The sequence below is a fragment of the Gossypium hirsutum genome, chromosome D04 (assembly GCF_007990345.1).
Source record: "Gossypium hirsutum isolate 1008001.06 chromosome D04, Gossypium_hirsutum_v2.1, whole genome shotgun sequence".
Lineage (NCBI taxonomy): Eukaryota > Viridiplantae > Streptophyta > Magnoliopsida > Malvales > Malvaceae > Gossypium > Gossypium hirsutum.
Genome location: NC_053440.1, coordinates 924,258 through 937,158, shown reverse-complemented (window position 1 = coordinate 937,158; position 12,901 = coordinate 924,258). Strand labels below are relative to the sequence as shown.

At 35.3% G+C, this 12,901-nt stretch overlaps 1 protein-coding gene across 3 annotated transcripts; it reads left to right on the top strand.

The window, feature by feature from the left end:
* The first annotated feature begins 4,274 nt into the window (after positions 1–4,274).
* On the top strand, positions 4,275–11,771 carry LOC107943640 (pumilio homolog 4). Of its 3 annotated transcripts, none has more exons than XM_041091573.1 (12): positions 4,275–4,482; positions 4,591–4,624; positions 5,219–5,915; positions 6,698–7,547; positions 7,644–8,208; positions 8,290–8,431; positions 8,525–8,632; positions 9,015–9,227; positions 9,313–9,423; positions 9,771–9,965; positions 10,983–11,157; positions 11,269–11,771. In XM_041091573.1, exons 3-12 carry the CDS (start codon positions 5,229–5,231, stop codon positions 11,313–11,315), a joined length of 3,093 nt encoding a protein of 1,030 aa, XP_040947507.1. In that variant the 5' UTR covers positions 4,275–4,482; positions 4,591–4,624; positions 5,219–5,228; the 3' UTR covers positions 11,316–11,771. The 3 variants fall into 3 exon arrangements, with proteins under 3 accessions (XP_040947507.1, XP_040947509.1, XP_040947508.1); XM_041091574.1 differs by having other exon boundaries at positions 4,312–4,482; positions 4,596–4,624; XM_041091575.1 differs by lacking the exons at positions 10,983–11,157; positions 11,269–11,771 and having other exon boundaries at positions 4,304–4,482; positions 9,689–9,898.
* The last annotated feature ends 1,130 nt before the right edge of the window (positions 11,772–12,901 follow it).

The window sequence follows — 12,901 nt, the reverse complement described above, 5'->3', positions numbered from 1 at the left end:
TTAATTTGAGTCGTAGTCATATCCCCCTCATTAGTTATAGTAACAATAACAACATTTCTGAGGCATCCAGGGAACTTCAACTGCAACCGAAGCTATCGAGCCATCCTTAAGAACCACATTAATAAAACGAAACGAGGTAACACTTGATCCACTGATAACTCCGCACACACCTTAGCATAAGGTAGGCGTTGCTTAGAAGCAGTAATCCCGTCCATATACAGAGGATTTCCTAGAGCACTAGCAATATAGCTCAAGCCACCTCCCGTGAACAATTCAAGAGGAACATGCTTGAGATGAATCCAAACAGGTAAGCGATCCATATTAAATTCCAAACTCTTCAAATTTGGTTCCCACTTCCGTAAAATGACAGGTTGATTTTGAATATGCTAGGGACCCTGCTCAAGAACACAAGTCCCTAGCTTCAGAATTAGAAAACTGAAAAATGAAAAGATTATTCCCTGCCAATTTAACCACCACAACACTTTTCTTACCCCAAAGAAGATTCACAGTCCTCTGAAGTGAACTAAAGTTTGGAGGCCTTCCCAAAATTGAGCAAAAAGTGAATTTTGCCTTCATAAAAAATTGAGCTTGTTAGGGGTTATGGTAAGAGGACTTCATCATCAAGGTGTGCACTAAAAATTTATCATTGCTGTTCTATCAGCCTTGGGATTCCCAGAGCAGGTTGTAAAATGGATCAATGTTTGTGGTACTATTTCCAGGTTCTCCATCTCTTTAAATGGTGGATTGGTGGGCTACTTTAAAGGGGCAAGAGGCGTAAGGCAGGGAGCTCCCTTTCTCCCTACCTTTTTGTCCTTGGTATGAATGTTTTCTCCAGACGTTTGGGTATAGCTACTTAGTATGGTCAGTTCAAGTATCATCCAAAATGCAAAAGGATTAAATTGACTCACATATGCTTTGCAGATGATCTGTTGATTTTTGCTAAAGGCTCTCTTGACTCTGTACTTGGTATTTGGAGTGTGCTCGAGTATTTTTATGAACTTTCTGGCCAAAAGTGAGATTTTTTCTACTAGGATGTTAGAAGATGAGCTGAAGGAAATTAGTGGAATTACTGGGTTTAAGATTGGGCAACTCCCTGTTCGTCACTTAGGAGTTCCCCTTATGACAAGGAGGTTGAATGAAGGATGTTAGCTGGAATGTGATTTGTTCTCCAAAAGCTGAAGGGGGTTTAGGAATGAAGGACCTGGAGAATTGGAATAAGGCCTGCATGATTCAACTTATTAGATCTATTCTTGCTGGTGAGGGATCTTTATGGATTGCTTATGTACAAGCATATATCCTGAAGAATGATTCTTTTTAGCAGGTTGAGGTTGAAAGAAATTATTGAAGTTGAGGGATGTTGCTTCTCAAGTTCTTAAAAATATGGAAGAAACTAGTAAGGTATCTGTGTCCAAAATATGGAAAGAAATCAGAACAAGGAAGGAGAGGGTTGCTTGGAGCAAACTCCTTTGGTTTCCTTTACATATTCCGAAGTTGTCTTTTGTTGCTTAGATGGCTATCCTTAACAGGCTTCCTACAAAAGACAGACTCATTTCATGGGGCTTGATATTGAAGGATGTTGCAATATTTGTCATGATGGAATGGCAACTCGAAATCATCTAGTTTTTGAATGGGAGTGCTCTAAATAGATTTGGCAAGATGTACTAAAACTGTGTCTTATTCATAGAAGGGCTATGTCTTGGATTCAAGAACTTCATTGGGTTGTTACAAGATTAAAAGGAAAGTCATTCCTTATATTGATTTTGAAGATTGATAGTAGACCTGCACATAGCCCGGTTACCCGTCTAGGCATGAAAGCTTGTTTAAACTTTAAGTGAGTTTGAGTAAAAATATTAGGCTTGAAAAATGAGCTTGGACAAAAAAAAAAGGCCCGTTTAATATATAGGCTGAGCTCGAATTTAAACATTCAAAGTTCTACCCAACTCGATTCGACTCGACTCATTTTTAAGTTTATAATATTTTATTTTTATTATTATGTAATTTAGGACACATTAAATAAATAACTATACTAAATACATAATATTACTCTAACGTAAACATTATAATAATGTTAAGATGACTATATAAAAAATTTCAATAAATAAAAAATGTATAAAATTATTAAAAAAATTTTAAAAATAATATGGGTGGAACAAAAATGTGCTTGGGTTAATCTTCTGCAAATATGGGAGGGTCTGGACAAAATTTTAGGCTCATATTTTGAGTCGGGTTAGGCTTGAACAAATATAAAGTATGTTAATATTATGCTTAAACTCGACCTAAACCTAGCCTGACTTAATCCATAAAGACCTCTAATTGTTTGGGAGCATTTATCTACTTGATTTGGAAAAAAGAACGAAACAATAAAGAGGTCATGAAATTTTAATCAACATTATGACATATATCAACACGCATTAGCTATCTTTTAATTTACTTGAGCTTCGGTTTCAATTTTTTTAAAAAAATATCTATCGAAGTGAACTCAGTAACTAATCATCTGTATTCTATAAACTTATTAAAAAGAAATTTACCATATGATGAGTGAGAATTCGTAAGGGAGTTCCACTCAGGGGTATAAAAATGATAGTCAATACCATGTCCACGATTAAAAAAGGAGCATGCAATCACCAATTTTAACTTTATCCAATATCGTCGCTCAACACATTTCTCAGTACAATGTCGCTAGCACCGTTGATCCTCAACAAAGTCATCCCAATTCTTTCAAGTTGGCTAGTAGTAGTAGCCACCTTAAATGTACCAAATTGCGAGATTTATCTAGCATTAGCAGACCCCCAATCAACCTCAAGATGAATGCGCGCGTGAATTGTTTCTTTTCAACATCACTCGCAGAAGCCTCAATAGCTTGGAAATTGTCCTCCAACCATTTCATCTCAATTTGGTTGCCCCTAATCTTGTTCGGCACCTTCTCTAATAGTTGTTCGCATGTTGCACTCTAGTTGACACTAATAATTGGACCTGTAATGACTTCCTCATCGGCAGGTAGATCGAGTTGTAGATTAACACCCTTGAGTGTAATTGTACACTCGCTGAAAGGAAGATTGAATATGTGTGTCTTCAGCCTCCATCTTTCAACCAAAGCACTGATAAGTGAGGAATCCAATTTAGTCCCCTAAGCATGCGAGTCATGTATAAAAATATTGCATCTCGCAAGTGTGCATGGATGACATCTGGTGCGCATTCGCTTAAACTGTTTATTATGTCTCCAAAATCCGACCTTCGAGCTGAGTATATAAACATGAAAAAATTAATAATCTAGACAGCATAATAATTAACTATTTAAAATTAGATAATTTAATAAATTTTTTTACCATTTGTAATTGAATGCGAGAGATATGCTTGTCATCCAAACAACTAAATTGATTTTTCATTTAAAAATTATAACGAATAAAATAAAATTAAAAAAAACTAAAAAAATAATTGAGGATTAAAAATTCAAAATTAAATATTGAAGATTGAAACTAAAAAAATTAGAAATCGAGGATTGAAAATTGAGTATTTGATTGAAAAGAATGAAGTTTGAAGGGATTTATATAAGAAAAATTATAATTGTTGGACTCCTTGTAGCCTAGAGGTGCTCATGGGCCGGGCCCGGAAAAAATTTCGGCCCTGGTCCTAGGCCCAGGCCCGGCCCGGCCCGAAATATGGGCCTAGAATTTTGCCTAGGCCCGGCCCGTTTTTTTAAATAAATACCAAAAATTTATTTTAAAAATTAAAACAAAAATAAAAAAAATATTTTTAAAATTAAAAAAATTTAAAAAAAGTATTTTAAAAGTATTTTAAAATAAAAAAATAAAAAATTATTGTATTCGGACCGGGCCGGGCCAGGGGCCAAAAAAGTGGTGCCCGAGGCCCGGCCCGTTTTTTAATCGGGCCTCATTTTTTTACCCAAGCCCATATTTCGGGCTTATATTTTTACCCAAACCCTCCCATATTTCGAGCGGGTCGTCGGGCCAGACCGGGCCGCCCGACCCATGAGCACCTCTATTATAGCCGTTGAAAAAGTTATCATTAAAATAATTGCCGTTGAAAGAAAAATGCTTCCTAAAGAGCACCTTGTATCTCCAAAAATATCATAAATGGATAAATTTTTAAAATTTCTAACCTAATTTCTCAACAAAAAATTTCAGCATATTCACATAAATTAACCTATCCTCCATGTTAGTTTAGCAATAAAAAAAACGGGGGTAAAATACAAATAAAATAAACTACTTCTTACATAGCAATTAACGTCCATGCACGTAATCACCGTTCATCACCGTCCATTGTTTATCCAACGTCTGAAATCACATTTTTCTGGTCCTACTTCCCCCTCTATCTCTGATTTCCTTTTTCTTCTTTTTGCTACTTTAATTTACAACTTCATTGATAATTTGAAAAAAAAAAAACGGCCGTTTCGGAAGAATCTCAGAGAAGACATTACGCTCTCTCCTTCTCTTCCTCCTTACCTCGCCTCCGTCTTTGCCTGTACATTTTTTATCCTTTTTTTTTCATTTTTTAAATAATATTTGTTGCTTCTGATTATAGTTTTAATTTTTTTTTCTGTATTCTAAAATTTTATAATTTTCTTACAAGGAAAGAGGAAACGGAGTATTGATCTTCAGGCAACGTAAGTTTCTCATTATCGACGTTGATTTAATTGCAATTTAGTTTTAGGATTACATTTCTTTTGGGTTGGGGGGGGTTGGGTTTCAGGGAGATTACTTTTTGGTGCTTGGTAGTTAATTGATGCGGGAATTTGTTTTTAGATTTTTAAGTTTCTTGTTGAATTTTAATGTTTAATTAACCTATGTCGTGATGAAAAAAATACGATGTGAGTTTTTGTTCTTTTTTCTTTTCTATTTTGGTTGAATTTAGCGTCCAGTTATATGGTTTGTTGCTGAGAATATTATGAAATTTTTAAAATGAAAACTTGCTTTTTTGTATAAGTCTAATGGTCGATTGTGCTCTATTTGGTTGCTGAAGATTTCATCTAAAAATTTGTTTCTTTTCTTTTCTCTTCGTTTTTTAATGAAGATGGGACTTTTTTGAAATATAAAAAGTTGTAAAGTTGTTTCTGGTATCTTTTAAACACAAAACCCATTATTAATTGTAGTAAATGAAGAGGAGGAACTAAATAACATTTAGACATTGAAAGATGGGTTTTTATTTTCTTGTCTTATTGATATAGTTTTATTGATTGATTTTTTTTCTATGGATGTAGGGTTTTGAGGATGGTTACCGGCAGTAACATAGATATGCTACCAACGATGGATAATGGTTTTGAAATACCTAGTGGGAGTTTGGAAGAGAGTTTGACTGAACTAGAATTGCTTTTGCGAGCTCGTCATAACCAACAATCTGTGGGTCATGACAGGGATCTTAACATATATAGAAGTGGCAGTGCGCCACCCACGGTTGAGGGATCCTTGAGTGCTGTTGGTAGTCTTTTTGCTTATCCTGATTTTGGAGACAATAATGGTGTCAGTGGTGTTGGTGATAGTACTACTGGCAATAATGGAATGCTGTCTGAAGATGAGATACGCTCGCATCCTGCATATCTTTCATACTATTACTCCCACGAAAACATAAATCCAAGGCTGCCTCCACCATTGTTATCAAAAGAGGATTGGCGAGTTGCACAAAGGTTCCAGGCTAGTGGCTCTTCCATTGGGAACATTGGGGACTGGAGAAAGAAGAAGTTGGTTGATGGTGGTGATAGTTCATCATTATTTTCGATGCAACCTGGTCTTTATGTGCAACAAGGGCAAAATGATTTGATGGAACTGAGGAATACCAATGCAAGGAATATGTCCCGGAAGATGTCTGCTGAGTGGCTTGATAGAGGCCCAGATGGTTTGGCTCCGCTGTCTGCTACTGGGATTGGTGCAAGGAGGAAGAGTTTTGCTGACATTCTTCAGGTGATGTAGCCCCCAGGTCAATTGATAAATTGTAGGTTTTGTAAATTATTTTTATCCTCATTGTAACATGATATGTTTTAATATTTCTTTACTGATATGGGTTGTTTTGTCCTGTTTTCTTGTGATATTCCTAACCCCATGTCAAAAATATATTGATCTTTAGGTGATTTCCAGTTTACGTCCCTTTTTAATTCCTTTTTTTTCCTTGTTGGACTTATCTTTGAAGTTACTAAACTATTTTCACAATACAATTTCTAGATCAGACAACTTGTAGGATTCCGTGAATTTATGGGAACTTAACCATATATTTTGAACCAGTTAGGGATGCTAGTTCCTTTTTTCTCTTTTGTTCTTGTCTTTCATGCTAGAAGGATTATCTGAAAACTGAATAATAAAATAATGTGATAACTTACTTTAACCTTCATATGATGATCAAAATAATCTGTGCAAAGAAAAGGATGGTATCAAATTTCAGCTTCTAGATCCTACATTACTTTGTTCTGCCCTTTAAAATAGTTTTCCAACATTTATGATGGAATGTATTCAATTATTTAATAATGTATGGTTATTTTTCACTTTGATTTTTTGTTTAGTAATGATGTAGTCTTTTCTTATTCCTATTGTTTTTCATATATAAATTGTTTTTTTATGCTTGAAACATCTTGATATTGCTTAACATTAAACAACCTAATCTAAGTTAGTTGAAAATGGATCATTAAGTGAAATACTATTTATTTAATTTAACTTGTTTTGTGGCACAACTGATATGATAAATCCTGCAGGGTGGACTTGATCGACCTGCCATCTTAACTGGCCACCTGTCAAGGCCAGCAAGTCGAAATACTTTCAGTGATATGTTGGATGTGGCTAGCATTGCTGATCCCAGCCCTCCTGGTTTTGGTAGTGGAGCAGAGTCCTTGGAGGGCTTGCCTGCTGGTGTAGCTCATCTTAAGAGCCATGGTAAAACCACTTCTCACTCTTTTGCCTCTGCTGTGGGTTCTTCACTATCGAGGAGTACAACTCCTGAACAACATTTAGTTGGGAGGTCTCCTGGTTCTGGACTTCCTCCTGTTGGGAGCAAGGTCAGCCTAGTAGATAAAAAGAATATTGTTGGATCAAATGCTCAAAATGGGCATCCGTCTGCTGTGCCTGAACTTGCTGAACTTGCAGCTACAATATCTGGGTTGAACTTATCGAAAACTAGACATGCAGATGAGAATAGCCACATGCGATCTCATCTTCAGGCTGATCTGGGTAATCAGCAGAATTTTCCATTAAACTTGCCAAATGGTCATAGTCATAGTGTGCAGCAGCAATTCATTGACAAGTCTAGTGCTGAAAAGCTCTTATTTTCTCCAAACTATATTGACTTCGCAAGGGAAAAGGGGATTGCACCTAATATTAATGCTTCTAAGATTAGTTCCAATGGGGAAGTCAGGATTCCCAAAAGAACTTCCTCTTCTGCAGATCTTTATGCAAAAGTGCATCCTTCTGGATTTGGAAGTTTGGAAGGATCTGATGTTGCACATCCCAATGTGAATCTTTTGAACACAGATTTCATTGGCCGTCTACCTGGTGCTTATTCGGTTAACCAGAAGCTAAATTCTGCAGTTAAGAACAATTTAAGTGCGGGTATGGTATTTTCTCAAATCTTGTACTTTGCTTTTGGTATTTTTCACTTTCTACATTTTTCTCTTTAACATCTTTTTCTTCTGGTTTTTATTTTAGGTTTCTCCTTGACTGGTACTGGTGATAGGCAAAGTTCAAATAGAGCAGGAAATCAAGGGTCTGACCTCCTTTCTCCACTTGTAGATCCTCGTTTTATGCAATACTTACAAAGAACTTCTTATGGGACACATACTGCGGCTAGTCCTGATTCTTTGCTTGCCGGGAACCATGGTGGTACTTTGCATGGGGATTTGGATGGCCTTCAAAAGGCATACATTGAGGCAATACTAGCTCAGCAGAAGCAGCAGTATGAATTGTCGCTTTTAGGTAAAGCTGGTGGTCTAAATCAGGGCTATTATGGGAATTCTTCATATGGCCTCGGCATGCCATATGCTGGAAATCCACTGGCAAATTCTGTACTTGCGAACATTGGTTCTGGGAGCATACAGAATGATAGAACTGCACGTTTTAATTCAATGATGAGAAGCTCATCAGGGTCATGGCACTCGGATATCAGTAGTAGTATGGATGGAAGATATGTATCATCTTTATTGGATGAATTTAAGAACAACAAGACTAGGTCTTTTGAACTCTTAGACATTGTTGACCATGTTGTTGAATTCAGGTTGGTGTCTCGGTGCCTTCCTTTACCTTATAATGCATTCGTGCGTGTAATGTCCTGACCCTAATTTGTATTATGATGCAGTACGGATCAGTACGGTAGTCGCTTTATTCAGCAGAAATTAGAAACTGCCACAGAGGAAGAGAAGATCAAAATATTTCCTAAGATTATTCCCCATGCTTGTGCTTTGATGACTGATGTCTTTGGAAATTATGTCATACAGAAAGTATATGCTTCATGATGTACTCATTTAAATCTTCCAACCACCTTGTTTATCCTGATATAATTGGTTAGTCTAACTGTTAAGCTGGATTTGCAGTTTTTTGAGCATGGTACAGAAAGTCAAAGAGCGGAGTTAGCCACTCAGCTTACAGGTCATGTGTTGCCTCTTAGCCTTCAAATGTACGGTTGCAGAGTGATTCAAAAGGTGCATCAACTGTGTTTCCCTTTCTTTTTATTCTTCCTATAAAAAAAAATTCTCTTGCTTTCTTGGAGTCATTGACTACCAATAGTCTCCATGGCACTGAATTCATTTTCTATTAAATCCAGGCATATTGGTATTTTTACTGTTTTACATGCTGCTGGAGACCATTGTAATCATTTAAATTATAATAGCTATTGTTTTGTTGTTCGGAGCACTTGAGTGCATCCAAGAATCTTTGAGTGTAACCGGATATATTAGCATTGTAATGAGTTTGGAGCTTTTCATGCACGTGCCTTATGAGAATGTTTTACAAGGTTAAAGTAAATTGCTTGTATATCTTTGGGGTTATGGAAGCCTCTGATTGCTACAAATCCGGTGACTGCAGGCTTTAGAAGTGGTTGATGTGGACCAGCAAACCAGAATGGTGGCAGAGCTTGATGGTTCAATCATGAAATGTGTTCATGATCAGAACGGTAATCATGTTATTCAAAAGTGTATAGAGTGTGTCCCTCAGGATCGAATTCAATTTATCATTTCAGCTTTCTATGGCCAAGTCGTGGCGCTTTCTACCCACCCTTATGGTTGTCGTGTCATTCAGGTTTGAAACATCCCAATCCTACCCTTTCATTGCTGGAGATTTGTCATTTACTTTTATTGATTTTACTCACTATTAATGCTGATAGAGGGTGCTGGAACATTGCTATGATGCAAAAACCCAACAAATCATTATGGATGAGGTCATGCAATCTGTATGCACTCTAGCACAAGATCAATATGGGAATTATGTTATTCAGGTATCCGAGCATCCCTTTTGAATCTAGCCTATTTACTTTTCATTTGGGAAACTGATCTACTTTATCTGCTTTATTGTTTTTGCATATCCATTGCTAATTGTAATATGTTTTGTCTTGGTTTCTAGATCAATCTTATTATTGAATTATTTTGAACAGTGTCTTGAACCTGTTTCTGTGTATGTTTTGTTTTATGCTTAAATGACTCATTAGTTGTCCCATTTGACTCATTATTTCTTCCCTTCTTTCCTGTTGCTTGTTCCTCTAGCCACCTTCTGCGAATATGTCCTATGTCGAGCATCAATGTTGTGGTATTATGTGTCACTGACACGTTTATCTCTGTGTGGTAGCATGTTCTTGAACACGGTAAGCCACATGAGCGGTCCACGATCATCAGCAAGCTTGCTGGACAAATTGTGAAGATGAGTCAGCAGAAATTTGCTTCTAATGTCGTTGAAAAGTGCTTGACTTTTGGTGGGCCAGAGGAACGACAAATTCTGGTCAACGAGATGCTTGGTTCAACTGATGAAAATGAGCCATTACAGGTATGTTGCAATAGTAATTTCTTTTTCCACATGTAAATAGCGATTCATCATTCATATATTTACTTGTGTATGCCATTACTTGTGTATGTTTTATCTTCTAGTACTATTCCTTCTTTTTCCTTTTTACAACAAGTTCTATAAAAACCTTTGAGTTTTGTTACAATATATGTTGAAGCATCATCTCTCTTTGTTTCCTAATCAAATGAGTACAATAAATAAATTTAGCAAGAAACTTGAAAAAATATAGGAAATTTGGAATTATTCAATGTCATCCTAAAAAATATGGCGTGTTTGTAGAATACTTCACATCTATGTTGCTTGGACTCTTCATTTTTCATGAAGTACCTGTATCCAACACATGGATATGGGGGTTATGACCTCCAAGGATCCTTCAAATACATGGAAAAACCTTGAAAATAAACCATATCCGTATCCGACACTCACCACCAAGTCCGAGAAGCATAGCTTTGCATCAGGATTTAAATAGTAGCTGCACTGTGACATTGCGGCCACTATTTTCCAATTTCAGATTTCTCTACCATGGATATTCACTGCTTATATTTACCATAATTGCCAACAATAGCATCCATTATATCCGCAACTACAAGAGATGCTACATGACCAAAAACACATCCGTGACCATATTTTAATCCTTTCTTAGCATCCCCTAGACCATTCCAAGTGCATTTTAGGCCCCCTTTTCTTTGTTGTTTTACCTTTGGTTTTTCCTGCACTCCAAAATTTTCCTTGTATATATGTTGATGCAAAATTCCCAGGTACCATGGGATGCTTTTGTAAGCAGTATAACTGTGCACTTGTATGAACTGACAAGCAATAAATTTTAGGTGTCCCTATTGCAGACCTCACATTTTGCTATTTTACAAATCAAATATCATATATATATATTTGAATGATCAGCAAATAGCAATTTTCTCTTTGTTAATTTCTATGAAGTTTTTCTGCTTTTGCTCCTTGGTTTGCAGTTGCATAATATGAAGTTTGTTGAATGCATAACAGGCTATGATGAAAGATCAATTTGGAAACTATGTCGTGCAAAAGGTTCTTGAAACATGCGATGATCAAAATCTTGAGTTGATTCTTTCTCGAATCAAGGTCCATTTAAATGGCCTGAAGAGGTATACTTACGGCAAACATATTGTTTCCCGTGTTGAGAAGCTTATTGCAACTGGAGGTAAGCACCGGTTAATATTTGTCATAAAGTTCGACGTACTTTCTATTTAGCCTACTATTATTAGTCACTCATGCAAACTTAAAAACCACATTTTTTTTTCTCTGATCACAGAAAGGCGTATAGGATTACTATCTAGCCTATCCTCATTGAGCTCCTGAAAAGCCCATATATGGCTTCTCTTCTCTGCATTCATGACAAGACTGCAAATCAATGCAATTTTGTACAGCTGACATGGATGGTGAGTTTCTTATTCATTATCCTGAGTCTTATCCCTACTGAAAAGAAGTTTGTAGATAAACACAAATCTGCTAGACCTAGAGAATAAGATGATCGTTGTCGATATATGATTTTGTATATTCGTCACACTAGCACTATTATGAAAAGAAGACTTCACCGATGGTTGAATCGGAAGAGGATGGCATATATTTTTCATATCCATTCTGGAAATTTAGATGATTGAAGCTATATAGATTGTAAAAAGCAGAAGTTTGGGTGTAAATTGCTTAATAACAGGTAGAGTTCCCTAATTAGGTGAAGTCTTTGTGAACTTTGAGAATTTTTTATGGAAAGCTATATATATATATGTAAATATGCAGCAAAGTTTTGGACTGTTATTTTATTGGTAAGGCTTATTATCTGATGAATATTATTTATTTATAATGTTTTTGCTATTTATTAATGTACTCACCATCCTAATTTACTTAAGGGTTCTCAGTGCATAGGAATATTCGTATTGATTTTTTCAATCTGTCATTTTTGTTCTTGTTTTGGTACCCTCCGGTTAATTATTAGTGCAATTTAAGCACTTGTTTAAATGGAGAATTGTATTTTTGGCTTCTTCAAAAATTCAAATAATTTAATTTAAGCTCTTTTAATACAATTTTTAATTTTGATTCTTTCAAATTTTAATAATTTTATCTCCCAACTTCCAACATATATTCTTGGCTTCATTTCTGTGGATATTATCTTTTAGTATATTATTTCAGTGATATTTGATATTTTCTCAAATATTTTTAATGTATAGCTCAGTGTTAATTCACAATCAATATTAGTACAATATTTTTGGGAAATTTTCATCACACCTTTTAAACATTTTCTATGACTAGAAGTTCAAGTTATATTTATTTATTTTTTGACAAATATTTGCATTTTCATGCGTACTTGTTTTTGGTTATGATAGTACTAGATTTGATCATGAGCTGACTCATTCATTTAAGTTTGTTTTTGGTTATCCTGGTACTAGACTTGATCATAAGTCGGATCACTCGTCTAAGTCTAAAGTCCCACTTGAAAAGTGGGAAGATTTAGACAAAATTATAGGTCCAAAAAAAGGACTTACATAAAAATATAAGACTTGTTTTTTAAATGTGTTGGGTCTTAGGTAGGATATTTTGGTCTAAGTTTGGCCTAAAACAACTGTTTTGTTATTGTTTTGTTGCCATTTTGTCACTGTTTTATTGTTATTTTATTACTATTTTAAAAGCATTTTGTTGCTATTTTAAAGATTTATTTGTTTAGTCGCAATTATCTCAATGTTATTTAAATATAAATATTTTTTAATATATTTTTAATTTGTTGAGAAATATTTATTTTAGTATATTTGATATATTAAATTTTTAAAATTTATTTTTTATAAAAAATTAAAAAAGAAGCAATCCAGATGAGTTGGATTGGATTCGGGTTAAACATTTTTAATTTGGATCAAACTTGAATAAAATTGTTGACCCATTTTCAGGTAAGGCTA

Bases quoted from the DNA above. Each gene is read 5' to 3' on its own strand.
- LOC107943640 (XM_041091573.1), top strand. From the start codon at position 5,229: ATGGTTACCGGCAGTAACATAGATATGCTACCAACGATGGATAATGGT. The intron at 8,432-8,524 runs GTATATGCTTCA...CTGGATTTGCAG, and splicing joins GAAATTATGTCATACAGAAA to TTTTTTGAGCATGGTACAGA. The intron at 8,633-9,014 runs GTGCATCAACTG...CGGTGACTGCAG, and splicing joins GTTGCAGAGTGATTCAAAAG to GCTTTAGAAGTGGTTGATGT.